Source organism: Manis javanica, chromosome 13 (assembly GCF_040802235.1).
Source record: "Manis javanica isolate MJ-LG chromosome 13, MJ_LKY, whole genome shotgun sequence".
NCBI classification, from domain to species: Eukaryota; Metazoa; Chordata; class Mammalia; order Pholidota; family Manidae; genus Manis; species Manis javanica.
Genome location: NC_133168.1, coordinates 62,054,643 through 62,071,978, shown reverse-complemented (window position 1 = coordinate 62,071,978; position 17,336 = coordinate 62,054,643). Strand labels below are relative to the sequence as shown.

General features: G+C 37.6%; 1 protein-coding gene across 10 annotated transcripts in view; it reads right to left on the bottom strand.

The window, feature by feature from the left end:
• Window positions 1-17,336, bottom strand: part of UTRN (utrophin) — a 454,961-nt gene that overhangs the window by 312,299 nt on the left and 125,326 nt on the right. For all 10 annotated transcript variants that reach the window (XM_037022103.2, XM_073219702.1, XM_073219701.1 and 7 more), the window contains 9 exons: window positions 16,566-16,667; window positions 13,821-13,928; window positions 13,371-13,550; window positions 12,534-12,703; window positions 8,586-8,709; window positions 5,096-5,183; window positions 2,522-2,763; window positions 2,174-2,354; window positions 141-286 (listed from right to left, as the gene is read on the bottom strand). In XM_037022103.2, coding sequence (XP_036877998.2) covers window positions 141-286; window positions 2,174-2,354; window positions 2,522-2,763; window positions 5,096-5,183; window positions 8,586-8,709; window positions 12,534-12,703; window positions 13,371-13,550; window positions 13,821-13,928; window positions 16,566-16,667 — 1,341 coding nt within the window. The remainder of the gene's footprint in view (window positions 1-140; window positions 287-2,173; window positions 2,355-2,521; window positions 2,764-5,095; window positions 5,184-8,585; window positions 8,710-12,533; window positions 12,704-13,370; window positions 13,551-13,820; window positions 13,929-16,565; window positions 16,668-17,336) is intronic.

The following is a 17,336-nucleotide window of genomic DNA, read 5'->3' as shown; positions in this document are numbered from 1 at the left end:
TCATCAAATATAAGAACTTTTTGACCAATCTGGACTATAAATGACTAATATTTTTTAAGTAGCTGAAAAACCATTTCAAAATAAGTGATGTGAGCTATTAAAAATGACCCTAGACTTCTAAGATTCAAAGTATGAATTACCTTTTTTTCTTGTAAGGCCTTCTCAACCTTTGCAAAATCATTCAAGACATTCAGAGATGTCTGGGCCTTATTTTCTGAATCATTTAACATATCTTTCAGTGTTTTCAATGTTTCCAAATATGCACATCCAGGCTGGCTCTTCAGTTCTGTTTATTTAAAAATACTTTCTTTTAGAAAATACTATTAGGACCCTAACACAATTACATATAGGTGAATTCTAATACATGAAAAGTTAAACTCTGTAATTAAAATTAAAAAGGGTCTTTTTTACTTGCTAAAATAAATCATTCCATTGGCATTTCGTAGAGTCTGACTTCATTCCTGTGGATGTTGATGTCTGAAACATAACTATTCTGCTGTCATTTTTCTTCATTTCACCATGATGAAATGTCTCTCTGAAAATGGCACTACAATGTTTCTTCTGTCTCATATAACCTCTTTTTTCCCCAGTAGCTACACAAAGAATAAAAGAAAACCAAGATCCCTTCAACCAGTCTTCCACTAAGCTCAAGCCTATAGACAAACTGCCATCTACAGAGTGGTGGACGCAGGTGCTGAGAAATAATGACCACAAAGCCAGCTGGAATGATGGCTACTTCAGCCACTAAGGTAAAGTCGCAGACAAGCAACACTTGTGTGGAAAGGAAATAAGTTGGTCTGAAGCACAAAGTGGCGAAAACAACTAGCAGCAAAAGCTATGAAAACTGGCAGAATTAGTCACAACAGCCAAAGGGTGGAAACAACCCAAATGCCCATCAACAGAAGGGACAAAATGTGGTCACTGGAATATTATTTGGTCTTCAAAAAGGAAGTTTCTGACACATGCTACCCACATGGATGAACTTTGCAGATGTTACACTAAGTGAAACAATACCAGTCACATACAAAAAAATGTATGATTCCACTTATAAGAGGCATCAAAAAGAGTCAAACACATAGAAACTGAAAGTAGAATGGAGGTTGCCAGAGGCTGGAAGGTGGAGGAAATGGAGAGATGCTATGAAGTGCATACAGGAAGTTACAGTTTTACAAGATGAAAAAGTTCTGAAGATTGGCTCTACAATAATGTGAATAGATTTAACACTACTGAGCCACACATAAGTGGCTAAAATGATACATTTTATGTTATGGGTATCTCACCACAACTAAAAACAAAAAAAATAAATTTAAAACGTTTTTTTCAAGAAATGAAACATTTAAACTGAGTATTGTCAAAAATGAAAGCATATTTCATACCAGTGAATTGAAAAAAGCAGTATTTTCAAACATTTATTTCACATTCTATGTTAACTGAAATCAATGAACAAAAAGCATAGTGTCCAAATGCCTTTCCAGGAGAAAAGCAGCATGATGCACTTGCTTACCATGCACAAATACAGATTCTTTAACTCATGACACAATCTGCAATTGCTACAAGTAAGGGCATGGTTAACGTTATAGCTATTTAGCATGTACTCCCGGAAACTTTACATAATACAATTCCTGACTTACACAATAGCTAAGGAGAAAAAGTGTAACTTATGAAGCACATTTTCTCAGAAGTTTCAGTAGTTAACTTTCCAAAAGTAGGTTTATTCCAAAGGTAAAAAGTCTTTGAAATTTTTCAGACTTTGAAAGAGGGACATGTTTTTTTTTTAAAGAGGAGAGATGGTATTGTTAAAACTTAAACCATATTGGGGAAACAGAAGTAAGTGAACAGCCCTACTAGTAATGGTAGTAGGCTGGCCTCCTTCAAGGGTAGGGAGAAACAGAACCCTTTAAAAAAAAACTCCTTAAAAATCCTTATAGCCTATTAGAACAATTTAGAGTACATGAAAGCTGTCAGCAATCTTACAAACAAGCCTAAGTCCAGGAAATAGTCTGAATATTGTTTAAGACCGGGACCAGTAGCAGGGGCAGAGGAAAAGAAAGTGAGACTGGTACAAAACAAGCAAGTGTGCAAAAGGTGTAAATATTGGGAGTAATTTTTCAATTAAGGCAAACCATTAGAGGAGATAGGATCACTGATTAAGAAAAATCGGAACACGGTTTACCATTCTGTAGCTGTTGCTGACGATCCTCTAAATGCTGTCGCACAGCTTGGTAGCGGCCCAGAAAGCTATCAAAGCCTTGCTGGACAAAATCTGGAACAGAAGGTAAAGACTTCAGGGCTGAACAGCTTGCACGCACCGTTTCAATTCTGGGGTGGAGGCCTAGGAGGTCTGTCAGTTCCCGCTATGGAAAAGAAAAAAATACAGTCACAGAACTTGCTGAAGATGAAACGCTTCACAGAAAGCTAATCAGAGCAGAATTAACCTAAAGTTTATGATACAAGTAGCATCTTCTTTAAATACAGGACCGTACACAGGATTCTTTCAGGTTTGGGAAGGTTGTCCCCTTACCTGACAGGAGTCCTTCAAACTCGGCAAGGACTGCTGGGGAGACTCTGAAAGGGGGGTACATTTTACCCACTCCTCCTTAGTTTGTATGGTCTTTTCAAGATCATCAAGCTGTTTAAAGTAAGCATTTATATCTTCCTGTAGCTGGATCTTTCTTGCCAGATCTTCCAAATGCTGAGACACATCCTTCCATTCTGATAATACCTTCTCCAGAATATTTTTCATTTCTTCAGTTGGAATACCTTCTACGCAGACATGAAAAATAAGCAGATACTTCATGTATTACTACAAAGCTTGTTTTGAATTTGTTAACAAGGTTCTAACTTATTCAAAATCCTAAGGCAATGTCACCTATAATGATTGATCACTTCTTTAAGTCTCTTTTAACACAACAAACGAATTTAAATCATGCCCTCAAAAATAACTGTTTAATTCCTTGACCAAAGTGGAAGAGGGGGAGCTTGAAAGAGCAGTTGGTCGTAGTATGGTCACCGTAACAGTGGAGGCACATCAGTGGAGCTCCAGCCCCTGCCTTTTACACAGGAAGTGTTTCCATCCTTCCCATTGGTACTGCTCTGCCAGCCTCCATTCTGAGCCAGGGGAAGAAAATGACCTGCCTATACTCACCAGGGGCTCTGAGATCCAAAGGTAGACCCTCTGTCATAAAAAATAAAAAATAAAAAATAAAAAATAAAGATAGCTGGCTAGAAAAACAAGGAGGGAGCTCAAGTCTTTGGTGACCAAACCGCAGTGTCACAGGAGTTGTAAAATGAGTGGCAGGCGCCCCTGGAGCTAGGAGCTCCCTGGCAAGTACAGGAATGCTGAGCCGGCAGCCAGGCCCAGGGAGTGTCAGCCTGCCGAGGGGGCGTGCTGCACGCGGGCGAGCAAATACCAAACCATCAGCGCAGCCGTGAGATTATCTACGTTCGAAACACATGACAAAGAAACCCAGCTACACTATTATGTTTATTACTGACATCTGATGATTTTGTCGCCTCTTTTTGAGATACGGATCCTGAGGCCTCCCACTGTTCGATTCCCTGCTTGCTCACTCTACCACCTGTCACGAACTTGTCCCCTACGTCAACCCCAGCGCCCCAATCCCACCACACTGATTCAATGCTGACACAGAAAGGAGGGCAAATTCAGCACACGGGCTCCTAAAAGCACTCCATTCACACCAGATAAAGCCTGGTTCTCAAACTACAGAGCTGAGGCTGAGGTGAAGAATCTACAGTTGTAATTGACATGCATTCAACACACAATTTATTATAATTGTAGAAAGAATCTGCACCTCAAGAGAAACTATGGTGTGTCTGTGGGTCCCTGCAAGTACAAACTTGAAAGAGAAATCTCCAAACGGGGTGCCCTCACCCAGTAACTAAGACATTTAGCTAGGGTGGATTTTGAATGAAAACACTGTTTTTTCATAAGTACATTCTATTTATCTTTTCTTAAAAAAAAAAAACAAGAAAAGAAATTAAGCCACACTAATGTCTGTGGATTAGCAGTGGTATATTTGCATGCTTTCTAAATAAATGGACATATATAGGACACATACATGTTTTTGTGTATATATCTGCATATCCCCAATATGCAAACTGACATATTTTTTAAAAGGCAGAGGCAAAATCACCTGTGTTTTTTAAAATGTGGTTTTCTAAGTGTCGGGGGGGAATGACTAGATCCAGAGGGACAGCAGGGAATTTTCTGGATTAATAGGAATGTTCTATATATTGGTAAGTGTGTGAAGGTGTCAAAACAGCATAGTTGTGTATTTCAATGTAAGTTATACTTTTAAAAAAACTGTGAAAAATAACAATAATAATCTTGTCAAACTAATATTCCTAACTCTGATTGGGGTGTCTGTGGCTTTGGTCAAGAATTGCAACAGACATTATAATCATAGTAATAAGGAATAGGGCTTTCAAGATATGTCTTTCAAAGTAGATCAAAGACAGAATCATATGCAAAACTGCACAGCAAAAATATTAACACTCAGTTACACTTCTCTACACTCCTCTGAGTTGCTGTTTCTATGGCAAAACAAAAAACAAAGAAAAGTTCCTTGATTCAAGTAAAAATTTCAAATACAAGTAAAACCTTATCAAATTTAACTAAAAAACACCTGTAGTAAATGAATATAATGCACTGCAAGTGACTAAAAATCAAAACCCTTAATGAATTTATCTTAATGTAATTTCATTTCCTCAATGCTATTGCAGTAAAATTTTCTTTTGCCACCTGGCTCCAAAAATATTCCTAATATATAACCCCAAAGGAAAAGATTATAGAATCTTCTACACAAGTGGATTTTAACTGTTCTGCTGAGCTATGTTTTAGGATCCCAGACCCTACACAAAAGCAGAACAACTTTGCTTCTATCTGCTTTATATAATCAGCTTCAGCATAAGAATTCATTTGAGAAAAGATTCTCCTGCCAAAAATGAAAAATTTGAAAACCACTTTTCTAGCAAAGAGGGTTAGAGTGTTAAAATATATATTTGATTTGTCAAACTGTAAATATTATTCAAGCTACCACCTAAAAAAACATTTAAGAAAAATCAAAGGTCTCACCTTTTTCCATTTGCTCCAAAAGGATTTGTCCAGTTTGGTTTAATTCATCCAGTCTGGGGCTTTTTTCTGCCTGTTCTTTTTCTAATCCCTGGAAATAGAGTCCCAGTATAAGAGCACTGCAACCTTTCTTCTCAACATAATGTTGATGCTATTTTAAGTTTTCAAGTTTAATGTCCCTCTCTATTCTCTTGAGTTGTTTGTTATAGTCAAAGTTTACCTAAGAATACACCAGAAGACAAAACTATGCAATTTCAGGCTACTATACAAAACTCCAGAGAATATTAAATTTTAAAAGGTAAATTCTAACAAACAATATAAAGTTTTGGTTCCTCTTATAAGAAAAACATTGCACCTTGTAATCCCAAATTCCTATCAAGAGGCAATAAACTAAATTAGTGTTTGAGATCCAGGATATCTATTCACATCTACAGCTTCAGTATAAGCCATATCATTAAAATAACAGTTTAAGTCAAATGACCCCAATGTGCAATGACAGATCACTGAACAAAAATCAATTAACAAGAAAAACAGATAGAAATATTCTGAGTCGCAGTATTATTTGCTGGTGTTATGTTAAGTGTATTGCAAACGATCACCACAAGCATAGTTTATATATAATTTTTAAATAATGATGCCTTAGTACCCAAACTAAACCATTTTTTTCTTTAAATTTGAGAAGTGGCTTTTAATTTTAATATTGATGTCTCTATGGTTTGATATTCTCAATGTCCCTCTATCTCAGGGACAGGGAAGACAAAATCTCTCTAGAATTAGTAAGAAAACACTCAGCAAGAGTCATAGACACAGACACACAAATACACATGTGTACATGTGAATCAGTATTTGAAATTTCTCCCAGTCCTCCCCATCAATAATTATTTATTAATTACTCAATTTGTATCCATAATAGCACAATCAAAAACTACATAGCCCATATATCTCAACCAGGCAATTGGAGAAAAATCCCACTTCTAACTTCTACACACATAAGTTACATGTGTACCAAATACATAAATGTATCTATCAAATAAATTAAGTTATCCTATTTTGATCTGCACAAACTTCAATGTGACTAAGTAAAATAACCATTTTTCTACTCAAAGATCAAGAAATAATAAAAGATTCTAAGAAACACCATTTACTTTTGTTAAACTAAGCACCAATGTAAAAAGTCACCATCAAACTGCAGAAAAATTATCACCTGCTTTATATAAACTGATTTTTCTACTATTTTCTTATAGTAATCATAGATGGAACTAAGGATTCTCCACCCAGGTAGTGAGTCATTTGGAACAAGGTATTCCTTCACTAAAACAAAATTAAACTGATCTTTCCTCAATTTGCAAGGAAAATTAGACCCTACAGTAATGGTTAAATTTTCTTTATTTTACAATTTTTTCCAACCCTATGGCATCTATTACCACTTGACTAAAACAATAAAATAAATTAACTTATACATATGAAAGGAAAAACATAGGAATTGCTAATTATACCTTACATAAACATACATTTTGTTATTTTTATCCCCTCAACTATTACATTGTATTATAGGAAGAATTTCTGGAAGTAAAATTGTTCCTAGATCATAGGGTAGAATTTAACTTAGCACTATGTTGTGGGACTTGTTCTATAGAATTCACTGTAACTTCGAAATTCTCTAACACTTTAATGCCTTTGAAAACTGTGCACACATGCCTTTTTGTTAAATGATCATTAATATCATCTTTTGGTCTTTCAGAACTGTAAGAAGCATATGAAATTGATGGAACATAGCCCTCATTCCAGGCTCTCCCAACTCCCTGCGCTCAAGACTCTGTGGTGCTTCTAAGTTAACAATCTTTCACGTTCCCCCGGCCCACAGTCACCCTTCCCTCCTTCAGCCAGCCAGCAGCTTTACTGAGTGCTGAAAATGCAGGAGTCAATGGAAATTTAGCCTCACTTTTTAAGCACTGCAAGCAGGCATATAAACAAATAATGACATCAACATAGTAAGAGTTCTCACAGAAGTATGGTGAAAGCAATAGGGAACTAAAAAATGAATCACTTTACTCTCCCTAATTAAGCTAAAGGTGCCTTACAGACTGGAGAGCATTTCGGCCACACAACACAAAGGCTTACGAAGGGCCAACTGAGCATGGACAGGAACATGTGGTAAAGGCGATGACATGAGACAACAGCAGGACTTGGGGAGCTGGAGCCCAGGGGATGGGAAGTGCCAAGCCCACGCTTCAAGGTGGGGAAGTGCCCTCTGGAAAGCCCTTATCTGCTGGGACACTAAGGCAGCTACATCTTGCCCCAGAGCAATGGGAAGCCATTAGTTAATTGCAAGCATGGAAGCTGCCTGATCAGGTTTATATTGTAAAATGATTGGTCACAGAAGCCAAGGGCTGTAAGAAGATGAGATGGGTAAACAGTGGCAAATGCTGCGGAGAGAGCAGGTCTGATGAGAAAAAGATGCATCCTTTGTATCTGGAAACCAACAGTCATTAGTGACCTCTAAATAAGAGCAGTTACAGTAGAATGATAAAGCAGAAATCAGTCTCAACTTTTCAAAGAAAATTCTAAGTCAGCCAGGGTCTGACCCCAAACCTTCACTCTCTTCTTTTACACACACACCTGGCACTAAATAAAATTAAAAATTTGGTCCAAGGATCACAATTCCACACTTGCCCACCTCTGCCCCTCTGCTCAGGAGCACCCTCTGGCCAGTGTGCCCTTTCCGCCCAGCTCCAAGCAAGCTTCTTCAAGTTCCAGGGCAGTGCTGCTTCGCCCTCTGGACTTCACCAGTGTACAGAGACAACTGCAATTCGGGTTCCCTCTCAATCCCATAATACCTACAGCTTTGCAAATTGCATCATTGATATTGACACATATCTTGTTTTGTAAATGTTTCCAAACTCTTCACAGATGCACTTCACTGCTGATGTAGATGGCAGTACAGACTTACTCTAGGTGTCCAAATACTTTGTGAAAGGATGTAGAGGGACTTAATGAATACCACAGCATACATCACTGCTATCGCCTGTGGCGATTTACAGTAACACACATACGGTACAAAGGTGCTAAGATACCGTATATCTTAATAATATTTTTTTGATGTGTCTTTTCTTTAAAGACAATATATTGAAGATATTCAAAATAGCTTATTGTACTCAGAAAGCAAAACATCTTTGGCGTACACAAAGTCATAAATTAGTAGATACCGGGTTGGGATAGATCAAGTCAAGCTGGAAGATAATAATAAAAACTGAATCACATTAGAGAGTGCCCCTTCCTGTGGCCAAGAAAGGAGGGAGAACACCTCTGCTATATAAGGATGTGATGACAGCCAGCTTGAATAATTCAAAATTTACTACAATGTCCTAAAAGCTATCTTATGGCTACATTTATTTTACAGGAAGCTTTTGGATCCATCACCTCTTTATGCCAACAGCAAATCTATCCTGATGAAATATTTTATTCACTAGGATACTTTTGTTTTATGTTTTACCTTCAACTTCTTTCTCATTTCTGAAGTCTCTTGTATCTTCTTGTACTCTTTTATCTCTGTGGCCTGAATGGCAGGCTTTGATTTCGAAATCCAGTTCAACAGCTCTGCACTTACAGCATCAAACCTAATTTAAGATTCAGATGTTACTACTTGTCATTCATTTCCTTCTACTGTTTCACATGCTCAATAAAGAGAACAATCGAGTCACTCAGGCATGTGTTTTTAAACATGCCTGGAAAAAAAATAATTAAAAGGCAACCCAGAAATACAGTAACCATGCAACATAAAATCATGCATTTAAAATTAAAAGTATGAAGAGAGGAATAACTTTAGAATCTTGATAAATCAATTTTTTGAATAATTAAATTTTTTAAATGTTCAGCTTTAGAAGAAATCACTTGTATTTTATAAACTCATATAGATAATGAAAAACAGATATAGTTAGATAACAACAGAGAAGAATCAGTACAGACATTTCTAACACTAATGCCTTCTTTAATTCAACATGAAATTTTGAGCTTACAATATGCTAGGCACTGGGCTGGGCTCTTGATAAGAAGGTAAATCAGACACAACCCCAGCCCTCACAGAGCTTCTAGTCTAGTAAGGCAATGGGAACGCCAGGCAGTAACAGAAGGATTGCTCGTGCTAATCCCAAGAATTCACAGGAATGGCCCCAAATCTGACCAAGGAGGGGATGCTTCCTAGAGCAGAACAAAAGCATCATGCCCAGGAGCTTCGCTAACAAAGGGAGAACAAAGAAAGGGGAAACCAGCTTTGCAAACTGCAGGGAGTTAAGTGTGGCTGGAATAGTAGGTACAAGATGGGGAGGGACAACTAACAACGTGGCAGAGAGCCACAGGCCAGTCCCTGGAGGGCCCTGCAGGAGAAATCAAGGAGTCGGGGCTTGACCAAAGGACCCCTGGCAGCCAACAAAAGGCTGAAGGCACAGAACTGAATGATGTTTGTTCCTCTGTGCTCACTGGGGAGAAAGACTAACAAGAGGCAAGACTGGAGAAGAGGCTGTGTAATAGGTAATAACAGGAGCCAGAACTCAGACAGGAACCATGGGAAGCAAGGAAAGAGGACACAGCCTTGAGTGGTGTTGAAAAGTCTGTCAAAACCACAGTGAACAGGAACACAGGAGAACAGTCATTTACTGCCAGCCATATGCCAGGCCTTTTTCTGAGTGTTTTATGCATATTATTAAGCTAAGCAAGTCTCACAACCGCCCTGTGAAGTAAATACTAGTATTATCCTTTTTCATTATGAAGGAATTGAGCTCACAGGATTTTTAAGTAACTGCCCCAGGCCGCAAAGCCATAACGGGTAAAGTCAGGATTCAAACTGAGGCAGTCTGTCCTCTTAACCAGTACTCTACCCACAGGCTTCTCAAAACAACTTTTGGGTATTTTTAGGTGCTTTAAGGCAAGCATGGGTTGTCATTGCCAATTCGTTGGGAAACTTCACTTTAGTGTTATTAGTGAGTTACAAATATTCGTTTTATCATCAAGATAAATTTTCCGTGCAACTGGTAAGGGGATTTTGTGACACTTTAGGTAAACAAGCAAGGCTTGAGGTGTCCACCCCACCCCCCGTCATCTTAACAGATGCTGATTTAATAATCTTTGAGAGAAGAGGAGTGTCATCCAAAGATCACACACTGAAAATGACCTTGGAGACTGTAGGCCATTTCTGCCCTGGTATGGGCAAGAGCGATGAGAGCGCCAGAGCAGCAGGGGGCTCCAGTCTCGTGATGGAGAGTGCTGGTATCTCGGCCCCTGTACCCTGAGCTGGTGAAAACAGCCACCAGCAGCATCATGAGAAGAGTAGGAGAAATAAACCACCAGTCCTGGAGCATGTTTTAGAAACGGTGCTAAGCAGTTATTTAGGGTTCATATCTGCTGGGACAGCCCGTTTTAAACAGGCTAATAGTGGTCTCTAGAGCAGACAAAAGATATTAGAGGGTCTGGAAACCACATCGCACTAGGAATGGTTAAAGATACTCTGGACTTAGGACAATAGAAATGAGAATATGAAACCTATCCTCAAATACTGAAGAGGTACCACACTGACACGGAATGGTGTACCTCTATATGGCCCAGAAAGCACAACTAGCCTACATGGGCAGACACAGAGGGGGCAGGCTTTGGCTAGACATAAAAATAACCTTTCTAATAAGGAAATTTCATCGCCTTCTATTACAATGAACTGGAATGTACTCAGGCCTCTCTGTGTGCCCAGGAATTAACTGAAGGAATTTTGACATCAGTCAAATCACAGACCAGAAGACTGTGCTACTTACAGCTGGTTGCCCAGCCAACAGACACCCCTTTCCCCACACTTCTTCCTTGCTGCCAGAGTTCCCCAGAACACAATTACAGAGACTGATAAGGCCCAACAATTTCAACCTCCCATGCGCCCAGGGCATGGACGAATGATTGAATCCTGGCCAGTGAGACCATGGGAAGGTTGGCTGACATTTTACAAGAAAGAGCTTTCTCCCTGATTAAAAAACAAAACAAATTAGGAAAACCCACCCTTCCTGCCTATAAAGCAGGTTATACAATAATGTTATGTCCAGGGCCGCAGCAGCAACTGGGGACCGTGAGAACACAAGCCCCAGGGTGATGGCCAAGGTGCCAAGAGAGGCAGGTCACGGTGGCAGGATGCTGAGCTGCACTGCCCGCTGAAACTGCCTTGTACTGTGACATAATCAATAATTTCCCTATTTAAGTCACTTTTGGTGTGGTATTCTGTTTCTTGCAGCAGAAGATATCCTATAGAACATGATCATGTATAGGATTTTTATACTTACATACCCTGCTCTTATACAACTTTCCCTGTTTTCAAATGTACACAGTCAGCCCTGGAAAGACACACTGCCAGATATACCCAGCAGAAAATAAACACTCAGAAAATGAGAGATCTCTGGTAATATTCACATCAGAAGCATCATCCTATGTTGTCTTGGCTCCAAAAGCCAAGGTTTCACAGCTGCTCCTTGCCCTTCAGAGGTACACCGGTCCTGCAAGGAGATGCTGTGCAGCAGCAAAAACACAGCCTGGCCACCAAAATGAAAATCATCTGGTAAACTTGCAATTCTGCTGTGTCTCACAAAAGCTAAACTGGGGAAATTATATCGTTGTTATTCAGGCCCAAAATAATTGCCCATCTACCCAAGCACTGGGATTCTACTACCAAAGGGAGAGAATAATAGTACCAGTTGAGAATAGTTTTGAGGATTAACTGCCACAGTGCATGTGAAGGACAGCGTCTGGGATGCAGCGCAGTTTAACAGAGTGTCTGACAGTAGTAAATACTCAATATATATCAGCTGTAATTATTCCTCTTCTAAAGATCCTGAGTTTCTTTTGAATCAATGACATCAAAAGATACTTCATGCCAAAGATAGATCTTTGAGCCAAATGAAGAATTATTAATGAATCTGACAAAGGAATGAACAAAGGATGAAAGAACCCACAAAAAAGGAATGAGTGGGAAAAAGAAGAAAAAAGGAAACTAAAACGGAAATACTTCCCTGAATTATTCTTGAATGTGAGAAAAGGAAGGAGAGTCTCAAAGAATAAGGTCTATCTCAAGCAAAATTGTTGGAGTTGTGTAAGCAAAAGAAAGAATAAAGAGACTCAAGGACAATCATATCTTCCCAAGGTTAACGGTGGGAAAGGAAGAAAGAAGGGTCCATTACACGGTTCCCAACTGGAACACCGGGTAAATAAAACCATCCAAGACAATTTAGAAGCTTAGCCAATGTGAAGTAGAACATGCAGAAAACTCAGGGATAGTGAGTGGCTCAGTAGCTGAATTGCCATAACATATAATTGTATCTAAATTTGCAAATGGATTAGTGATTAGTACAAAATAAGTACCAAGTACAAAACACATGATACGTGATATTGGGTTGGGAAAATGCCTGTCTGTTCTCACTTTTTCTTAGCTTCGATATCCACAGGCACCTGTCTCTTCTTTGGCGGGGGAGGAGGAGGCAGTTCTTGCTTAGACCGTTTTGTAGTGACTTGTTCTCGTACACGGACAGTTTCCAAAAGATCCTTCGGAGGAATCTGGGACATTCCCAGCTTTGCTACTGCCTGAGTCACCTGAAATAAAAATTAAAGTTCTAATGTTTTATAACAGCTTTACTGAGATAAAATTCAAGTGTCATAAAATTCTCCCTTTGAAAAGTTATGGTTCAGCGGCTACCATATACTTTGTGCATACAATCCATGACTGGCTTCTCTCACTTAGCATAGTATTTCCCAGGTTCATCCACGTTGAAGCATGTGTCAGTAATTAATGTTTGAATTGTCAAATAATATTCCATGGTATGGATATACCACATTTTGTTTATTCATCCATCTATTGACAGGACATTGGGATGTTTCCACTTTAGGACGTTATAAATAATACTGCTACAAAACATTCACATAAAAACCATTTTGTTTTTGATCAATTGACTAAAATATTCTTTGAATTAATAATATTACTTAAGATTTAAAGATCATTTAATGGTTTCATCTCTAAATGTTATCAGTTACTAAGGGTCACTAAATTACTGGATATTAATAAGTTTTTTGAAGCTATATTAAAATTTACTTTGGAAAACTGAAGAAGACTTTCACATTTCAATTTATCAATTTTATAATAAACCAGGTAGAAGGAACTAATGTTTTAGTTTACCTACTATTTTTTTATTTCATAAAAGTAAAACTAACCTCAACATTTAACTTCTACTTAAGGGCACATGATATCCAAAGCAAAAGGTACCTGGTTGGAGGAATCTTCTAGTCTCTGGACCAAAGAATCCCATCTCTGAGTCAGTTCCTCTGAGTCACTGTTGATCTTTTTAGATGCCTTAGGATTATCAAGTAATTGACCCACATCCTGGCCAATCTCACTCAGTTGATCCAAAGCCTGACGTTTCATTTCCATGTCTTCCTTCAAAATCTAGTATTCAAGATATTTATTAAATGAGTCCTCTCTTAACAGAACTTTATATCCTAGTCAGGAAATGTAAACATGTACATTTCATAGTAAAATTCACTTGCCAGGCAGTTTACCAGTGCTTAAACAAAAGGCTCCCAGTTCTAGATCATTACCTGGCAGCATTGTAGTGTTGGGTCATAATTTGTATTTGCTAAATTGCATTAGCCACTGATATAAAACACTAAACTATCACAGGCTTACAAGACAAATGCTAACAATGACATCACTTACAGCCAGTCTTCGAATGCTGACACTTAGTTCCTTTTGGTCTTTGAAGTTGCTCGTCTGGACTTTATTTAAAGCCTCTTCTTTTTCAGTGAGCCAGGCTTTCAACAAGCACTATAAGCAATAATAAAAGTTAGAAATAGATATTGGTGATTCAGGTCAATCACATTCCCAAATCTCTTTCATGCTATTAGAGGCTTTACCCCTGTGAAGGGCAAGAAGGACTTCAACACCTAAGCCTGATGTATGAACGGTCCAGAAAGACACCTTTCTTTAAGATAGTACCCTTTTCAGATTTGCAGCAGGTTAAGCTGACATTAACCCCACGACTGGGTAACTGAACCTAATCAGGGAGGTAGGTGGATCTAAAAGGCTAAATCCAACTAAGTGTCCAGGAGAATCACACCATAACTCTCTAGGGGCAGAAGAAAGCTCAGAAATTGTTTTGTCACAGCCCCTCATTTTAGGGAGGAAAGAGAGAGAAGCCAAGTTAAATGTCCAAGATCACCAGTGGCTTTTCCATGAGCACCACACTAATGCTCCAGGATCAGTAGTAACTATGATTAAAGGAAGTCTGAGGGTAGTCCAAAGCCAATATAAAGATATTCCAGCTTCACTGGCCAACACTGCATGTTTTTTTCCACAGAAGATATTTAGTAATGTGGAGAGATCAACGTAAAGGAGGGGTAGAAGAGACCAGAGCTGCATGGGGGTCATTCCTCCCGAAAGGCAGCATCCACTGCAGAAACCCATTTCTACACATTGACAGGGAAAAAAATCTTGGTTCTGTGTTTGCAGTGGGATCAATTCTTCCTCTAATTGTTTCATTTATCAGCTTATTTAGCAAGTTTTCCTTGTCACCATATTCCATCAAAAAGAAAAAAAAAAGATTACAATAAAGAAAATAAAAGACAAAACGGATCCTGCTCTCAATGCAGTAAAAATGAAAAAATAAACATATAAATAACAATGGCACAAAAAAGAAAGTGCAGACACCACAAATATATAAATAATACTTTGTATTTATGATATATGTAAATATTTATTTATTTATTTATTTATTCATAATATATGTAGATAGATAGATTCTATATATATATATACTTTTTAATGTCATGGCAGGTCCAAAGAAGAGATTACTTCCAGTTTCAGGATAGCGGGGGGAGAGGAAGGAGTTTCTAGCTGGCTTCGTGATCTTGAGGGAAGAGGATAACTTAAACATGAAGAGATGGTAAAAAGACATTCTACAGCAGATGCCATGCCTCAAATAAATACACAGAGGCTAGGAAACAATCACTAGAAATACATTCACTCTTTCAAAACCACAAAAACAAAACAAAGCAACAAGAGAAACCATGAGGAATCGTATGAGAATAGAGCAGGGAAAAGAAGCAGCTCCAGGGGCTATGCTCCCCGTTGCGCTGACAGTCTAGCAATGGGCAACCAACTGGGAATTCAGTCTGCAATGGAGTGAACGGCTGTTCCAATGTTGACCCAGTTCTGCATTTTAACAAGATTCCCCTTCCAGATCACTAGCAGAAAGCCATTCAAAAGTCATACCCAAAATAATACAGATGGCCAAAATACTAGCCACCCCCTATTTTTAAAATATTTTTTAATCACCATGTTAAACTGATTTCATAATTTTAAATTATGTTACTTAGTAGAAGAGTAACAAAATGGCTTTCTGTAGCAATCAATGTCTCCTGCCATCATTACTCAAATAAATTTTAACTATTCCATGTGACTCTTTGGCCTCAGTACAAGGGTCCAAATAAGTATAAGTATTTGTAATTGAAATGTAATATCCCAGAAATCAGATGGGGTCTATTAAGAGATTCTTAATAAGAATATTCTGACTAAATACTGGGAGCAGGGGTAGTGATTAACAATTTATATTGGAACAAATTTTGCAATCTACTTTTTAAGATGTTCTCTTTGCCACCATATTTAGTAAACCACAAAACATCATACACTTCTTTCTATCCTCTGAAAAGAATACAGTTGCTTTTTGTGGGTGGAAATGAAATGCATTTAAAATAATCAAAATGGACACTGAGATGTGGGAATAGACTATCTGCTTATTTTCTAAACCTCAACTGTTTGGCATTTGGGGAGAAAGTGTTTGCTTATTTATATTCTGTTTTGATGGCTGCTTTTCTGGAAGGATGAAGGGCAGCAAAGGGCCTCCACTCTGGCTGAATATTTAAGGTGACAGCTTTGCCCAAAAGGTTCATTTACTAAAGTAACCCTTAGTGGAAAAGATTATGATAGTATTCAACTATTAAATCAACGGTGTTACTAAGTAATATTTTCTCATTAATTTCAGTAGTTACTCTGGTTAAAAATTAAGAAAAATTCTTAGGATTTAAAGTTGACAGGGTATTGAGTGGATTTATTTATTCAGTGTTTACTGAGCACAAACCCCATATTTCTGTTGACACAAGGTCGAACACACTACTCAGCATGAATGCAATAAAAATGATTGTCCAACAAATTGTGGAAGTAGCATTTCTAAATGGTGAAGCATAGGTCAAATTAAGGGTTATTACAGTAGACCCATATAATATGATCTCTATGAATAAGCGACATGATCAGTTATAAAATGGATAGAAATCTGACTTTTTAAAATTATTTGTATAATTTTGCTTTCAAAGCAAAATAAACAAGACAACTTTATTTTAATGCCATTAGTAAAAACAGATTACTTTTCACCAGCTACTCTGCCCAGTATGGATAACAGTTTCATACCTGTTCTTCCAATAATTCCTGCCACAGTATATTGATTTCTTGTAACCTATTCCAGCGTTCTTCGGTCCAACGACACACTGCTGTCCAGCGTTCACCAAGTTTCTAGTCAAGGAAGAAAAGCATCCTTCATCAACAAAGCCTTAAGAGGGAGTTATCACTTATTCTTAAAGAAATTCATGTATCCATTGCTCTTTATCAAAGTAGCAATTTTTTTAAAGTGTTTACATAAAAGTTGCTATCATAAACCAATACAGACAAATCCTATAAATGTATAGGTGAGAAAAACTAGTTTCCATAGAATTTAAATTCTGTGACTCCATTCCTGCTCTTTGCATTTCATTGTGGTTTTTATATGAAAATTTGACATTTTTGCATACATCTTTGAAGTAGAGCAAAAAACTACTTTTTGTGCTCCAAGTTTTTCAGGCTATAATTATCTTTTTCAAAAACTCCATGCATCAATTAACTACCTTTACATGACAAGAAAATTCTCACCTCTGTTATCAAATTATGGAAAACAATCTTACAAAAACTATGTTTTGAATGAGTTTTTATAAAATAAAAAACACACTTAATTGATTTGTGTTTACATTGCATGATCTAAAAAAAATTCCACAAAAATCAGCAATATAAACTTACAATTATTAGCAATACTGAATAAACAAATTTGATGAGCTAATTTTTTTAAAAATCATTATTCATGGTGTCTTTTCCAAAAAATTATTTTATTACCATTTTATAATTCATGATTGACAAATGTTACACTTATTT